General features: G+C 32.4%; 2 protein-coding genes across 3 annotated transcripts in view; one reads left to right on the top strand and one right to left on the bottom strand.

Annotated features, from left to right (window-relative positions):
• Positions 1-18,321, top strand: part of LOC127728151 (40S ribosomal protein S18) — an 821,762-nt gene that overhangs the window by 662,565 nt on the left and 140,876 nt on the right. The gene's annotated exons all lie outside the window — the stretch shown is intronic.
• Positions 490-9,431, bottom strand: LOC127728072 (arylsulfatase B-like). Its single transcript, XM_052235266.1, has 9 exons — positions 9,070-9,431; positions 7,713-7,899; positions 5,412-5,587; positions 4,776-4,887; positions 4,271-4,366; positions 3,612-3,855; positions 3,311-3,388; positions 1,656-1,807; positions 490-1,062 (listed from the first exon to the last, which is right to left on the bottom strand). Exons 1-9 carry the CDS (start codon positions 9,307-9,309, stop codon positions 647-649), a joined length of 1,701 nt encoding a protein of 566 aa, XP_052091226.1. The 5' UTR covers positions 9,310-9,431; the 3' UTR covers positions 490-646.

The following is an 18,321-nucleotide window of genomic DNA, read 5'->3' as shown; positions in this document are numbered from 1 at the left end:
CATCTGGGACGGTATATAAACTCATCATAGACATAGTTACAATGTACCAGGATTACAAAAATGTGTGTACGTCAGACGCGCGTTGTCTGCAAAAGACTCATCAGTGACGCTCAAATCAAGAAAGTTAAAAAGACCGAATAAAGTACGAAGTAAACGTATTGCTGCTTTTGAATTATCAGTTCCGGAGATTTACATCCCCAAGTGTCCATTGCCACGGTATTTGTTTAATTTAAATGATACATTTTGGCTGCAAATTTCCTTAGATTATAAAATTGTTATAAGGGTTGCCACAAATCCAAGCAAAGTTGACTTCACTTGGTGTTTTATTTCTGTCCGTTTGGTGTATGTGCTCTTGCTTTGAAAATGTTGTGTGGCCAGATATCATATCACATTGTTTTTTTTTACTTCCAAATTGTAAAAATTGGTTTCAAATTCCTCAGACGAAGCTGAATCAACACATCATATATTGACTTGTTAAACACACAGAAATAGCTATTAAGCAAATCTTTTTATACATTTTTATACATATTTCCCGCACATGAAAAACAAATCTTTCGCACACATTTTCAAAAATATTTCATACATTTTAATTACATTTTCTCATTTTTTCTCTATCAAAAATACACCATTTCAACCTCTTTCGTATCTAACAAGGACTACTTTTATGTGAACGCTTTCGTTTCATATATCGATAATAAAGACAATAAAGAACAAGAATAATAATCGACAGCAGTGAATATCTAAAAGTCTTCGTGTAAGAAGGACGGCTAAGTTCTTCCGTTATCACTTGAGTGTGAATCCATGGACCCCAATACCCCTCGTGGTATTTTGGATCGGCCATGAAGTCATTTTCAGGATAAAAGCAAGGCACCGATGTCAATGCGAAATTTGCCAACATCTCGAGTAAATCAAACACAACCTCTGGTCTTTTTGTCGATAAATCATGCTTTTCATAAGGGTCATTTTCAATGTTGAAGAGCCAAATGTTTTTATCATTTGGCCTTTCATACAGTTTATTCTGGTTCTGTCCTCGAGTTGATGTATATATCCAGGACCCATTTCCTAAAATATATGGAGAAATACTAAATCTTTGTAAGATCAAGTTTTTCTTGTCTTTTGATTAAGCCTTTGGTGTCTTCAATATTTCTGGCTTCGATTATTGAAGTACACAAATGTTCCGTTGTAATTTTGTTTTGTTGATAATTATTATAAGACAGTATCTTGGCCCGAATTATTACTTTAAATCAAAAGCATGCCCTTCACCAATGGAATAAAAAGAAACTTTTGAAACATTTATTAAACAAATAAAAAAAATTGTACAGCCAAAATATGCTGTCCGAACAGCAATGAGAGAATAGAAAGACTTAAGTTAATAAACTTATAGCTCATAAAAAATAATGTTATCTCCTCGAATTCACGATTATTTCATGGTTAAGACAATTAAATGACCTTTCAAACTCTGGACAATGCAACATCGAAAGACGATTTCGATAGAAACCAACTTTTTATTTCCTTTGACTTTTGCGGAATTGTGCCTTTTTATTATTAAGTATGATAAATGATTCTGCTGATAGATCCAACTAGCTGTTGAAGACTATTGTGGAAAATTGTTACAGAATAACTATATCAATGAATTGTACTTTTTGTGTTCTTACCTGGATCGCCTGTAATAATTTTCCATTCATTATGTCGAAGTGCTGCTCTCTCTCTAGCATCAAACTGTTTACCAGATTTTCGTTCTCCAGCATGTGACATCAATGGGTCTATGTTGTGTAGAATTGTCTTTCGTTGACTCTGTTCGCCATAACTAGTTAACAAACACACATAGACACTAAGTTGTTGTATTTTGAGTGTCAATACACCATTTGAATAACACAAAGGAGACGAGTTGTATTGCAATTAAAACGATTTTATTTTTCTGTTGAGCATCATTAGTAAATTTTGCAGAATAAAAAAATCTAATTGTATTGTGGGTTTAATTAAAATAAATTTACTAATATATTTTTGAGTTGATAACATTAAACAGTACCAATTCTACTGCAATAAATAATGCATCTTTATTCAGTCATGCTAGAGAAATGTTTTAAAAATTAAAACCCTTACTACTACAAACATTGACAAGCATCAGATAAAACCAAAAAGGACCAATATATAGCCAAACCTGGATAAGAAATCAAAGGGGAATTCAGGTAAAGATTAATAAATAAGAAAGGAATAAGTGAATTGAACGTTTATTTGATTTCCAACTGCTTTCTTTGAGTCTGAAAAGGGGCCTTTCAGTGTTGATTTGATATCTCATTTTTACAAACTGAATCACAATTAAAACAACTCTTTCATATCATTCATAAGATTGAATTAAGAACTGTAAAAATCTGCACATATTGTGACCAACATTAAATCGACTCGAACAAATATTTTAGTTCTATGAATTTTTTAAAAAGAAGAGCTTGGTTTTAGACTTTTCTTAATCTATAGCTTGATTGACCATCCCTCCATTGAATTTGAAGGGACTTATATTGTTGATGTTTGTTATATATTGTAAGAAACCTGTCCGTTGGAACAAAGTACGGCTGTTTGTTTATTTTTTCATATCCTAGTATTGATTAAAAAAAAGTTAATATAATTTTTAATATACATTAGCCAAGTTAGAGCAACTTTACAGTATGACATGCTCTAAATCCCCCTAATTATTAAAAGTTGTGAAGAAATCTAACAGAGAAGATTAAAGATCGATCATTCATATCAAATTTTCCTAAATGACTTCGTTTACAGTTTGCAGTTTGATGGGCATCAAGTCCTAAACAAAAGCAGTCTCAAAACACATATAAATAGGATATCAATAGGTATGGGTTTTGCTCATTGTTGAAGGTCGTACGGTGACCTCTTTTTGTTAACTTCTATGTCATTTGGTCTCCGGGAGAGTTGTTTCATTGGCAATCATACCACATCTGATTTTTATATCAAGTCTTGTTATAGTCTTATTCAAGAACAATCATAATCAATAATGTCTTGATATCTTTAATATGTTGCAAATTTCTTGTCGGGTCTGGTCGCTGTCTATAATATTTGTTTTCGTTCATTGTTTTGTACATAAATCAGGTCGTTGGTTTTCTCGTTTGAATTGTTTTGCATTTTGTCACTTGGGACCTTTTATAGCTTACTATACGGTTTGGTTTTGCTCATTGTTGAAGCCGTTCGGTGACCTATGATTGCTTACATATACGTCATTTGGTCTCTGTTGGAGAGTTGTCTCATTGGCAATCAGACCAAATGTTCTTAACTTTAAACTGTTCAAATAGCGTTTACTTACAACGTAAAAGAGTATAGGGTAACGTTCCACATTTGAAAGATTGAATCCCTGCTGCATTGAATAAGATTATTTTGAAGACTGAAATAGGAGAATCTATCGTAAGAATATGATATTCTGTCAAAATGTAGTTCTAAACAGAGTTTTTGCTAGTTAACAGTCAAAAATATTTCCTTCAGATATATTAAAAACGTATTTCAGTGACTTTGATCCAGCATTTTAACACACATTAGTGAGGTACAAGTGTGTTTAAAAATTTAACAAAAAAGTTAGGATGGCGGCCATATTCACAAATAATCAATACCTTATTGTTCTCCATTGATCCACACCGTCTAGTGGATTCGTTCTTTTCAACGATCCATCTGCAAGATTAATCAAAGTTGGAAACCAATCAGACACATGTATTAGTTCTTTTGAAATGGTGCCTTTCTTTTTGATCATTTGACCGTGAACAAATCCAACAGCTTTAATACCTCCTTCCCACAGAGAACCTTTCCAACCCCTTAATGGCCAGTTGTCTCCACCGTACAACACTTGTCCTCCATTGTCTGTAATACATCAAATTATAACACGTGCAACAAAACTTACTATCTAAGGCGAACTTTGATAACTTTACAAGGCAGAGGATGTCTTTTCAGAAGGATGCGGGGTGTCTGTGTGTGTGGTTAGTTTTTAGTTTGTTGTATTTCCGAATAATCTGAAACTTCTTGTATACTGCAAGATATATATATTTGTACTATTCTCGCATATGTGCTGCATAATACACAAAAAGGTAACAGGAATCCCAATGATAATGGATAATAAATTCAATATATCACACCAACCATCAAATGTTGGACTTTCAACCTGATTGATTCATCAAATTAAGATACTTAAAAACTTTTAAAAAAAAAGGATTATCCAGCTATTTAAACAAACTTTTGGTCGACCATATCAAACTTAACTTTTTACAGTTATGTTTACCTGTTGTGAAGACCAACAGTGTGTCTTGCCATAACCCCTTTGACTCGAAAGACTTCACAACATCGCCTATGGCCTCATCCATTGCCGATGTCATACCTATAAAGAAAGAGACAGAGACATAATAGATAAGAAGACGTCTGTCAGGGGTTTTGATGTGTTGTTTGTGTTGCTGTATCATAACATAGTCAGGAATATGACCTTTGTTTTCAATTCGTCCCGTTGATCGATATAGTCTACCGTTTGATTTTGTCATTTTTATGGACCTCCCTCTTTTTTAATTTTTAATTAAAGTTGGAGTTCGGTAATTTTGTTAATATTTATTCTATATAAATATACACTATTTATCCCTTATATAAAAAAAAGTAAAATACAGCAAAGGATTGCAGGCATGTTCATTAAATCAACCAACAGCTATAGTTTCAAAGATTGTCCATGGACTTTTCAAATAACAGGCAAAAAAAGACAATGTAAAACAACAATTATTATCTTCAGTATTAGTATTTACCTGCATATACTCTTCTGTTCATATCTTTTATATCTCCGTACTGTTTCAGATACTTCTCTGGAACTTGTAATGGCAAGTGTACTGCTTGGAAGGACAGGTACATAAAAAGCGGCTGACAGAAAATGATAAAACACTAAATGAATAATTGTATTAGTATTGTTCAATATGTTCACATGGATTAAGAACACTTTAATATAATATGAGGATGTATAGTAACAATTTCAAACAAACAAACATGAAAACTCCAAATTCCATAAGGCAATGTTTAATGATTTCCATGTTTTAACATCTTTTTCTTTCATGTCACCATAAAATCAATCATTTGTTGAATAGCTTTTCTAAATACAGGATTGGATATGTATTATGTGAAACGAACCATTAAGCTAATATAAAAAGATAATTGCAGAATATTTATTTAGTTTAGCATAATTACAACCTGGAGTAAATGCTGTTGAATTAAAAATAATAATTCAAAGTAATATTATGTAATACGACAATTGAGAATGCGCTTTTGATTAACAAATCAAACTTAACTAATAGTGTTACTCTATGTTTTATATGGTTACATTGAAAATAATACATATTTTACTTTTCACAGTTTTTGAAACACTTTAATTAAATTCGTATAATACGTACTTTCTCTGAATCGTGTTTATCCACAATTTCCACAGCTTTCTTGCTATATAAGTTAGTAGAATATTGTCCTCTATATTCATTATTGACTCTCTGTATTCCGTCCCTCAGATCAAGTCCATTTATTCCCATTGCAGAGTCATTGTACTGGTAATGATCGGCTTTTCCATTAAGAATACCTTCAATTCGAAGAATCGTGTTAAACAGCGAGAAAGAAAGAAATAAAGCACTATTTGTATTTCTTTCTAATTTGATAGGTAAAGGAGTTTACATAAAATGTAAGATAACATTATTTTGACTGCAGAACATTTATGTTACAAATTGAAAGTATCAAATGTTATTTGTGACGCTTGAATGCATCCTCTTCTCATTTACTATTATCTATGTATAACAATACTTGAGTTCCATCTATCCGTAGACAGAAAGGATCACAAGAACACAAAATTGTTTGATAGGCTCCCCAAGGGACCATAAATGGAGGAAGGGTTGGTTTGGGTTTATACCACTAACGTACTTAAGCATCTTCAACCACATGGCGATGAAACCATGGTTGGCGAGAGAGGTCTTTCCGGTTTTATTTTATTTTCGAGATTTTTTTGTAATTATCATAAAAAATGCAAACAACACTTTTTTTAAATTGCATGCGCCCTAAGCGTTTTTCTTGATTTACCTTCATCAGGAACACTCTAAACCGAATATTTGAAAGCCAAGTATGTATAACAACCGAAACAGTTGAAGAGCTACATGACCATAAAGGAGCATACAATTTCCTAAACATTTGTATCTGAAAAGCATATGTTTTTTTTCCGAAAATTTGTATATCTAATTACCACAAAGTAAGATGTTAACCAAATCAAACATGCACACATGACCTTCAGTTAGCACCTGTTCCATATTAAAGTTTTCAAATTTGTGACAGTGTATGTTCTTTTCTGAGTAGCAACACGTAGACACAACACCTTTATCAGCTGCGTATGGAATAAATATAGTACGGTTGTTCGGCTTTTAAGAGCATGATTCTCTATACTGATTTCCTCGAGAAAGTAAAGTCACATTTGCGTAAAAGCTACATAAAAAGCATGATCGACAATCGACATATGCATATAAAAAATAACCTTCATTAGGTAACCTTTTGAGGGGAAAGCCAAAATATATCCTTTGAAAAAAATCAAAAGGGTCTAAACAGAACAGCAAAATCCAACTAAGGTGACATCCAACTTTAGCAAAAGAACAATAACAAAATATATATACGGATTATTTACAGTCATAATAAATGAAATTATATAATATCAGTACTGAAAGTCTCTGAGTATAAGGTTACAATCCACCTTAACTGATTGCATCTCTACAAATGTTGCCATATGGAGGTGTCACAAATGAACATAGACATACATGTATACGGAAAAGACAGTATCTTCCCATCATTTTAACCATTGATGACGCTCAAGAGCGGAGACTCAACAGCGATTATTACCACTCCTACTACTCACAAGACTTCGTATTGTGAAAGCATTAGTTCTATATGTTTGGTGTTCATTTCTGTTTTTCATTATTATCCACGCACTTGTATCGTTGCTTTTGATTTGTTTCGTTCGTTTATTGTCTTTTAGACTTACCGTTTATAATTTCTGTACTTAATAGTGATATAGTATATCTTTCTTGACCAATTTTAAGTGTTTCGTTTCGACTTGAATTTTTTAATAGTGCGTCATAATGAACACACAGTGACACATGTTTATCAGCAATTCTTTCAAACGAAGGAGCAATAAATATCGTGTTTCGAAGAAAAGAAGACAAAACCAGGGCAAAAAAAAAAGAATGAAAACACCTGTCCTCTAATCATTAAAACAGAATCGTAGAATAAAGAGCAACAACATAAAAAATTATGGGTAAATTCGGATGCTCCAGAAGCTATGATTTACCTTCGTTGTATTTATATTGGTATATTAAATCAGGGGATAAGTCATGAACGAGAGAGGGAGGAGGAAACTATGAAAAATGGAGTGACACAGATATTTCGTGATGGTAAGAAAAGGTAAAAAACAGACATAAAACGTTTGAATTTAGGATTTATTTTTCACCATTTAGAACTTTTACTTCTAAGCAACTTACCTCAACGATAAACTTATGTTAAGAAACAAACGCTTGTAGTAACCGAGAGATAGCATAATCCATATGCAGCAACTACTAGAATGTTGCTGCATATAAATGCATGGAAAGTTTTCAATGGGAATACTGATATTACCTTTTTTTGTCGTTAAGCTTAGTTTTCTTATTGTTCGGCTTAGGGGGAAAGTAACTTACCGAAAAATGTGTCAAATCCTCTATTTGTTGGTAAATATTCCTCTTTGAAGAATCCAAGATGCCATTTACCTACAGCATGCGTGGAATAACCTGCTTCCCTCAATTTGTCTGCCAAAGTTGGATCTTGTAATGGAAGGCCGTTCTGCTGCAAGGGCCAAAAAATGCCATGCTGTATTCCTGTATGTATCTGAAAAAGGGGATTGTTTGCTTATATTATATGGAAGCATTTATACTGGGAAAATCGGTGGTAAATTGCTCAACATGTTAAAATATTTTAAAATGCAATAATAAAGATAAACATTTATATATGTGACAAGTGTGACATTTGAGTGGAAATATGCCGCATTTTTCTTATATGTAGACTCTGTTTTATCTAACTTATATTTAGCTAGTAAGTTCGGGATGTTTAACGTCCGACTAATTAACTTAATTGTTCTAAGTCGGATGGATATAACTTTTACCAGTCTACTTCATCTTTTTAAATATGCTTAATCACAAATAAAAATGTAAATAAAATGAAGAACTATTAACACATCACATACAATATAGAAATAAAAAAAAACGGATTTTTACCGGAGCTAATCGACGGGTGAAGTAGTGGGGCAGGAACTGCTGCCCACCCATAATAACTTGATTAACACCCGGTTTTTGCTAGGGGTTCGTGCTAGTTTTCTGTGAAGTATTTTGTAGACTGACGTTTGTAAGTTCTGTTTTCTTTTTGTCATGCATGGTGTTGTCTTTTTCCGACCAATGTTTTGTATTGGTTCCTTGGTATCTTCTCGTTTTCTACTGTATACTGTTATTACGCTTTTTAGTCAATATTTATTAACTCCTCGTCGATCAACTTTAGGTCCCAAACATGTTAAACCCTACCTATTCTTTGAGTCTGTTCAAAGCCGGCTGCTATAATCCAGTGATTATCGTTACTTACTGTCTGCCATATTAGTTTGTTTGTTTTTTTATTGTTTTTATTTTTGTCATTTTTGTAGTATAAGAAAGGTCGTTGACTTTCTCTTTTGACTTTCATATTTTGTCATATTTAAGTTATAAAACCTAGCTGTTTATTCTTTACTGAGCTGTTGACTCCTAAGAAAATATTAACTTGCATCTTAGGAAATAGGCTAATATATATACTTAATTTCCCCAATCTTTTAATTTTATAAATATATTTCCATGATTTGACTGGACGTTATATTTAACATACTATTTGTACATTAACTATTTCTGCACATATATGTTGTTAATACACATATTATACTAAATAAATATTGACATGTATTGTGTACTGTATGTTATAATTATGTTATAGAAACTACAGGTAAACTAACACGTGGCTTAGAATGTCATAACATCTTACCTGGTACCTTCCGGTCATTAGTTGTGACCTTGTAGGAGAACAAATCGGCTGGACATAATAATTCTCTAGTTTGACGCCACCTGCTGCAAGTCTGTCTAGAACTGGTGTTTTGATCTCGGATCCATGATATCCAATATCATTATATCCATAATCGTCGGCTATTATGAACAAAATGTTTGGTTGCCGTTTTGTTCTGACTGTGGTAGCGAAGCACAATATAGCAAAAGCAATGCGTATCATACTTTAGCGTTTTCATTTCGTGGACACTGCATTATTTCTCTGTCTTTATAAAATTGTATCTTACGATGTGCACATATGTCGACGCGTGGTGTTTTATGGTTCAATAACCTAGTAAACAAATAATTTTAAATGGTATATAAGCTAGGTATGTGTTATCACCAATACATATACAATGTATGTATATTGTTAAAAAAAAAAATGAAAACAACACTTTAGAAATGTCATGCGTCCGAAGCGCTTTTCCTGATTTACCTTCATCAGGAACGCTAGAAGCTAAATTTTTTAAACATAATTTATGTGTACGAGCTTTAGAAGCATGAAGAAAAGTGTGTTGTGCAAGTTGACCGAGCTATTCTCCTATTTCGTATCGATTAAAAATAAATTTGATATTTTCCATATTTTTCTGGACATGAATCGTTGCGAAATATTTAAATTTCTTACGAAAGACGCTTGTAACAGTACGTAAATGCGTCTCAGAAAACCCATCAAAGAGTTGTCAATTACAATGTGCATTTGTGGAAAAATATTAATACAGATCCTGAAAGGGTGTTGCGGTCACATTCATTCTGATTTCGGTTGACATTACCAGCTGGTCGATCGTGTATCGGGTTTCCTTATACCAATAATGACCCGAACCAAATTTGACAAATTATCGCTTCGACAACTGGACAAGCTGTATTAAGTGACACGAGGAAGGGCATGAAGGATATGCCTGTCTTTCTGGAGAACTATTGTCATAGATATGCCTGTCTTTCTTGAGAACTATTGTCATAGATATGCCTGTCTTTCTGGAGAACTATTGTCATAGCCTGTATAACCTAGAACTTTAGTTTTAAATGTCTTTTTTTTTAACGTATGCATCTTTTCCTAATTTCTTCTTAGGTATCTAATATCTGTTATAATACACCCTTATATATTCTAAATATGTTGCTTAAGAATGGGTTGTCCTCGTGAGGGAAGAAGAATGTTGCAGTCAATACATTTTTTCTTGTGGAATAACGGTCGGTATATGTGCTGCCAATTTTTTTTTTAATTTTTTTTTTGTGTTTTTTTTTTTTATTATTTTAATGCGTGAGTGTTGAATATCGTAGCTCTTGTGATGGAATATAAATTGATCTTTGTTCTATTGTGTTGCTAGATTCTTCAATTTCAAGCATAAAGTGGCATTCATTACATGTCAAAGCGCTACCTTGACTTAATACGAACCCATAACGTATGACTGACAATTTCATTCATTCGGTAAGTGTTGATCGAAAACATTGTCTGCTAATTAACTTTCGAGTTTTGAGGCCGAAGTATAAGAATTATTACAAGATAAACAATCAACCTAGATAGGACTGAAGTAAGCACTAAGTAAGAATTTATTTCGACGATAGAGAGCGTTGTGGTATGTTGTTTTTATGATTTCCTATTTCAAGGCTTTGGTGTATACAAAATATTCTATTAGAATCGGTGAATACTGCCTTCTTTCACGTTGGTATCTTTTTTCTTCTTCTACGATTTTTCCTTTGCACTTCCATAGCGCGATTGCAGAATTTCTACGAGAGAGGTCAGATTGAGGTCACTGTCTACGGAAAAGCTGTTGGAGAATAAGAGTACGGGAAGACAATGATTCATTAATAGCAGTAAATTGCCCGTATATTTGGATAACATTACGCTTTTTCTTAATAAGTAGTTGTTTGTCATACAAATTAGCTATTATGTTATTTAAAACATATTCATCTTTTTTGTCAAATTGGAAGTATCATATGACTTTAAGTTTTCACTAGAACGGATTGTGTATATCAGCACGAAACAAAACACCTGTTCCTCTGTATGAACATGAACACAAGTTGATTGATTTCACTGAAAAGGTTTTTCTTGTTTTAATCTATTAAGTCCAATGCTAGTACAAATGACAGTTGCTATTTAATGATGAGTTAGCTTAGTTGGCTTTGAACGCAAGAGAAATGTATAAAGTTGAAACTTTATCTTTCGAATCTTAACATAAAAGTTTTAAAAGGATAAAACAAAAGTTTCCGGTTGTAATCTCTATATTTCATATTCAACATTATCCGTGGTTTACTGAGGCGGCAACAACTTTTTATTGTTATCGTTACACAAAAAAAAATAACTATAAACCATGACTGTATGCTAGTAAGCTATTCTGTCGTATGATAATATATTTAGTGTTCATCCGTCATTTCATAAGTAGAAACAAAGCCGAAATAAAAGGTTCTTTATTTGCATACGATCTGACAGCAGCATTTACATTAGTCATATTAAAGTAAATATTTTTTCATAACCACGGCCCCCATAGGCCGCCATGTTTGCTTGGATCATTTCTGGGATCAGGGTTTGGAAATCGGCAGGGTACTGCAGTGTTATTAAATGTTTGCAGCATATCTAACAATGTTTTGACCATTTCTGGATATTTCAAGGACAAGTCCACAGATTCGGTAGGTGATATTGAATAACCAAACGTTTTTGTTTTTATTTTCATGTGGATGTTTTGCAGTCCGTCCAGATTTGGGGTCAGGCATCCAGATTCCACTTCCTACAGGAAAAATAAGAATAAGAAGATTCTAAAGTTATGTCGACCAAAGAACTGCACTTACTAATGTCAATATTTATTAAATTCCAGCTCCAATGAAATCATAGTGTATCTTTTTATAAATCAGGTACCTACCAATTTCTTGCTATGTAAAGGAAGGTAAATTAAATATGAAAAGGGCTGCGAAGGAATAAGACATGTTTCTACGTTTTTTTTAAAGAATTTATTTGTTTATTTTCTTTTTTCCCCAATTTTCATTATATTCAATCGAGTTTGGTTGTATTTTGACAATATTACAACAATTGTATAAAAAAAATTTTAATCTTCAAACTGGAAAAATAAATCCACAACTACATATCCTCAAAAAGAAATCACGAATTCAGATATGCTGGTTAAGATTGAAGACTTTAAACGGGTATTTTGTTTTTAATTAATTAGACATAATCCAGTAATAATTATTTTGTTTCGCTATATATTTATAAAAGCATTGGCCACACTCTTTTCCAATCCTTCTCATTTTTCGTAAATTAATACACGTGCTTATGGTTGTTGCAATCCTAGTTGAATTGTTTCTGTTATATTCCCTTTTAAATATTTGTTTTTTATTTTGTTCTTACCTGGATCTCCTGTAATTAATTTCCAATCTTTATATCTTGATGCTGCTTTTGTTCTACTGTCAAACGTGTTTTTATATGTTCTGTCTACAGATTTAGGAAAACAATGGATCTATATTGTGGAGAAGGACTTTTCTGGGACTTCCCATTTCTTCACTGTTTTGTATAAAAAAAAATGTTATAATGTGACACTTGTTTTGGTTTTCCGAAAGGAAAGATGAACAATAAAAAAATGTTTCAAATATATCTAAATTAGAAAAATGTATTGTATGTTAAATATTTATATGTTTTGCAATATTATATAATATTAACTCACGGTTAATAATATTATTATTTCAAAGAATTTGTTTATTTTATTTCATGACGTAATACAATGCTAGTTAAAACGCTTGTGTTTGTTTAGCAATACAATTATTAATCATAATATCAAATTAAGAAATATCATTTAATTTCCTAGCGAGCAACACCAACTCAAATGTCCATTTTTATCACCGGTGTTGTTTAAAATGCAACTGACGTTGCAATATCAATTGTGACGTCAATCATGCACGTGCAGCCCATGTTCTATTGAAATTAGAACATGGCTTTGTTCCAAAATCGAAAGAAGAACGTCATTTTAGATGACTAATTTTAAAATCAAAAGTATGATAAAGCAACTTAAGGTCATTATGTTATCTTCACTAACAATTTTAATTCATTGATATAATAGGCAAGTACCCAGGTTCCCCATACCACAATAAAAAAGATCTATATACAAGGACCCAGCTCCCCCTTACCACAATAAAAAAAAATTCTACATACAAGTACCCTGCTCCCCCATACCACAATAAAAAAAAAGAGCTACATACCTGATAAAAACTCATTTTGACTAATCATTCTGTAGAAAATAGCATAAAATTATACTAGTATGTCATTTGTTACCTACCTGATGGTTTTCCATTGGTGATAACCATCAAGTGTGTCGTTTAGTTCTCCTCCAGCAAGACCAACCAATATGTGGAACCAGTCTGTCACGTGAATTAATTCTTTTGAGATACTTCCTTTATTTTTGAGCATATTACCATGCATGTACAAATCCAACCCCTCTCATTCCTCCTTCCCATAATGAGGCTTTTCCTTCTCTTAGTGGCCAATTATTTCCACCACCATTTATTTTTGTTCCATTATCTATTACATAGATAATTAATTGACAATACTAAATGTAACTAAAGTACATGAATGTTATTTGTATATTTTTTAATTTAAGTGTCATTTTACTAATATTAAGGCCCCAAGTTAGGATAGTAGTAAAGTTCATTTATACCACACAAAATCGGTTCATTGTTCTTCGGATTCTCTCGCTCCAAAATGACGGTTATGATCAATGGAAATGAAACTTTATTAATTCCAACGTGAATCTCATCCAATGTATGGCTACTATTTTGATTGTCATCAGATGAATTAAATTGAATACGAAAAGCCGGTTACATTAAAGAACCTATGAAGAATAGATTACTTGTTTCAAAATGTCTTCAAGTTACTGACCTTAACACTCGCTTATATATATCGAACCAGTTGATATGTTATGCATTGGATTATTTTTTTCATTATTTTAGAAAATTAGAAAAGTTTTACTCGTACGATCGTAGAGTAGGAGGATATATATATATATATATATATACATAGGGTTACAATCAGTCAACATGCACCGTATCCACGTATGCATTGATATTCATTAATGAATTAATATTTCCACAATAATGATTAAGGAACTTTTTATCAAATATTTTTTTTAATCTTCTACCTGTAGAAAAGACCATCAGCGTATTGTTCCAGATTCCTTTTTGTTTTAATGCATCTGTTATATTGCCAATGGCTTCGTCCATAGCAGACACCATCCCTGTTGTAAAATATTATACTATAAACCTTTCAAACTTGACAAAAGTAAAACATTAAACATGTAATTTAATATCCAGATAAACACCCGTAGAATTAGCAAACTATGAAATATTTACAATCTCTATGATGGCGACATTTTCATTCAATATATCTTCTTTTGTCTCACTTTTTACTTTTTCGTTTTTTTGTCTTTGATTGCAATTTTTACATATTCTTTGTTCCGATAATACGACGTGAGGACGTTGGGATAAATATTAATTTTCACGTTGACTTACTTATTTTACTGAATGCTGGGCTTATATTTTTAAAATGACAATAACAAATATTAGGGCATTGCTCTGCTTTTGATCTCTGAAAAAAGTTCTGTGTAGTTATTTTGTTGTAAGGGACAAATACATTTGTGTCTCTGAAAGTTGTTGATATCAAGCTTATCAATGTTTTCCTTACAGCAATAACATTTTTGTTCCATTGACTTATTTTCTATATCCCATGATTTCATGAAATCCTTCTCTTATGTTCATCCGCTCAACACCCTTTCTTTGTTATTTACGTTTTGATAATTTACGGTTACCTGCATAAATTCTTCTCTTTTTGTCATTTATGTTGTTATATTGGATTGCGTAATGCTCTGGTAATTGTAATGGTTGGTGTACTGCTTGGAATAGAAGGTATATAAACTGTGGCTGAAATGAATATATGAAATACTCCTTTTAAACTCAGACATTTAACAAAATGTTTTAAAGGTGTCTATTGCATTACCCGAGATTATTTGAATCTTCATGTAATACACTTACAGCTTACATCAACACTAATGTATACATACATTATCTGGAAAAAATTAACACTTTTTTGTGTTTAATTTATTTTTATGCTTTGATTTTAAAACAATATTTCCCCCTTTCTGTTAATTTGCAATTGCAATCGTTCTTTTCTCTTATTAATCATTGTCATCAAACCATACTCTTCGTACAGCTAGCATTGTTAAATTTAAATACACATATACAGACAAAAGACCGTTGAGATTAGATATTGGTTGTTTTACATGTCATTGGTTTGCGGATCTTAGGTCGCCATTATTGACCTAGTGCATTATTTTTTAGACATGGCATGATTTGAACTTGCTTGTGGTATAGGTTTTAATAAACTTGAAGGTTGTAGGAAGTTTTCTACACACTTTTTACATATATTAAGTAATAAACGTGCAGTACCGATCGTTGAAATGGTGTTCATTTGACATATCCATTACCAATAAGTTTGTGTGTATTGATTTACCTTAGAAGACTCATGGTCATTTATTATTTCTTCGACTTTCTCGCTGAATAAGTGTGTCGGGTATACCCCGTTTGCCATTGTGGGTTTCGTGTTATTACGAAGATCTATACCACAGTATTGATCACGTCATCTTGTATGATTGAAATAATCCTCTGCTCCAAGTAAATCAATGGCCTTTAAAATATAATCATGAAGTATGATTTTAATGAGTTCAACAAGAAAGAAAAATGGAATTTAAAATTATTAAATTATAGGGAATGACTGTAATATTTTTTCTGTCTATGAAGAAATAACATCAAAAATGTGGTGCACATTGAATAACCGGCGTAGCGGGTTATTTAAAAGTGTGCACCACATTTTTGAGGTTATTTCGAATAGCCAGAAAAATATTACAGTCATTCCCTATAATTTAAACCTAAATTCCATTTTTAAGGAGTAAATCATGTAAAAACGTTGACGACGTCACGTTCACATGACAAAATTATGTCTATGAGCTGATTGAAAAAAAAAACTTTCAGCCAATCAGAAGACGTGTTACATCCAAAATTAAATTATATACAGTTGGATAAAACATTTTCAACCAGTGAATAACACGACCGGTTCCACTAGTGGAGGGAGAACTAATTAGACATCCGGAGCACCTGCGTTCAACCCCAGTTTATGACATGGTTTGTTCCTCATTCATCTTTAGATTTCTGTGTATTGTTTTTGTTATTGTTGATTATCTTTTCATCGTTTTTGAGATAGGACATCAGAGGGAACGATGTTTGACCGCCAAAAGAAATACATAATTAAGATTTGGGTACGGTCGGAATGTTTATAGTCTTAGTCGAATGAGCCATTTATTATCAACAATGTAATAAATGATTTTACAGAGGTCTGTGATTTGCGCAGGAGGTCTCTCCTTAAACGGACTATCCACTAAAGGCCGTTACTGGGGATTTATTGCGAATTTGATACATCTCACGCAACCTGGAACGTCCCTTACGGAAATTTATATTCCTCAGCTGGATGACTTTTCTTCAAATTCCTATCCCACAAGGTTGTTGAAGATTGATACAGTCTTAAGCAAGGAGGCTAAAGATTGATACAGTCTTAAGCCGTCGGACAGAAATAGAAAAGTCAAAGAATTTATTTGGAAGCTGACAAAACATTTAAAAAACAACAACACTTAGTACTAAAAATAGCGTTAACAAATCAAAGAATGTCTCAAAGCCTCTGTTGGTAGGCAAATATTCTTGTTTGTGAAATCCAAGATGCCATTTGCCAACTGCATGAGTAGCATAACCTGCCAACTTCATCTTATCAGCTATAGTGGAAATTTCAAGTGGTAGGCCATTTGCTTGTCTAGGGCGGATAACACCATGTTGCAGTCCTGTATAATTCTAAAACGTGAATCTGTTATAATATATGTTTGTGCATTAACTTCCTCCGCCTCATTTTTAGACTTATACCTCGAATTTGACATAAGCGGTCATCTCAGTACCAGAATCTATGACAAAAGAGACCATTTTTATTTTGAAATTATAAATTTCCCCCACCTTAGCAGCAAAATACCATCTACATAAAACGTCACCAGTGTCTGAGCAGAAAGTTGATGGACCAGGGTTATGCCAAAGAACGTCCTGTCCTTTTTCTAAAAAAAAAGATCATCGGAAGATACCAAGACCTTGTTGATAAATATTCCGTTTCAACTTCACAAATAATACATGATGGTTTTGAGGTATAGATTCTAGGTACCGTATTCTTCTTTCGTTTTTGCTTATGCGCTTTGTCTATAGAGTGTCTACATCCCATTTGGTTTTATTTGTTGACATAGTTGTTTGTTTTCATAGTGATTAAGATTATAACACAATGTTGACTGCTGTACCCCAATTTAATGAAATACCATCATATCGAAAATAAAACATTTCAATTCACTCCGTTTATATCCGAGACATACAACACAACAAAAAAACCAAAACAAAATACATAAAAACAAAATATTCATGAACAAGGCACAGTAAGTCAGATCAATCAATTTTCCTGTAAATGTATCAATTATTTCAAAATTATTTGAAAAAAAAATCTTCCAGAAGGAATGGATAAAAAAACAGCTTGTTACCATTCAAAATTAGAAACAAAAATTAATACAACATTGAGTTTCACAAACATATTTCTTAACAACCCAAGATTGTTGGTTTTATGAACTACACATTACTCGTTTTAATCCTATTATAAAAGAGAACTTCATGCGCGGGTTTGATCTGATTAAAGTAGTAAAGACTTGATTTTGATAGTGGAAAATGATGTTGGATTTTTCATTACAAGTACCTGAAATAAGTTTGCTGTTTGAAGTTGGTGCGAAGTGGACATTATTTATAAATAATTTATTCTTCTATGAGCTGACTAATTGTGTTTGTTGTCTATCAATCTTTTTGACAATGCATCAGTTTCTAAATCTGCAAATTGTATATTTGGCACGTTGCAATATTTCGCCGTTGTGAAAAAATTAGGGTTAATCATTTCAACATGTCCGACTGTAAGTGATTTATTCAACGAAATAGGAGGCTATCAGTTTGTAAATTAGAACATAAAATATTCTAAACTTTTGTACTGATCGAGATCTCTCATTTACTTAAAAAAAATTCTCTATCTTCATAATATTGTGGCGATGTGTTTTCAATGCACATCCAGCAAGTATCATTATGTATGTTTACTCTTAACGACGCGGGC

This window comes from Mytilus californianus, unplaced genomic scaffold (assembly GCF_021869535.1).
Source record: "Mytilus californianus isolate M0D057914Y unplaced genomic scaffold, xbMytCali1.0.p SCAF_2, whole genome shotgun sequence".
Classification (NCBI taxonomy): domain Eukaryota; kingdom Metazoa; phylum Mollusca; class Bivalvia; order Mytilida; family Mytilidae; genus Mytilus; species Mytilus californianus.
The sequence above is the reverse complement of the archived record's forward strand: the minus strand, read 5'-3'. Positions and strand labels throughout refer to the sequence as shown.

Excerpts from the sequence above, each read along its gene's own strand:
- LOC127728072 (XM_052235266.1), bottom strand. The coding sequence starts at position 9,309 with ATGATACGCATTGCTTTTGCTATATTGTGCTTCGCTACCACAGTCAGA. Across the intron at positions 3,856-4,270 it reads ACTGTTGGTCTTCACAACAG|ACAATGGAGGACAAGTGTTG; the intron begins GTAAACATAACT and ends GATGTATTACAG. Across the intron at positions 1,808-3,310 it reads ACCCTATACTCTTTTACGTT|TTATGGCGAACAGAGTCAAC; the intron begins GTAAGTAAACGC and ends TTTGTTAACTAG.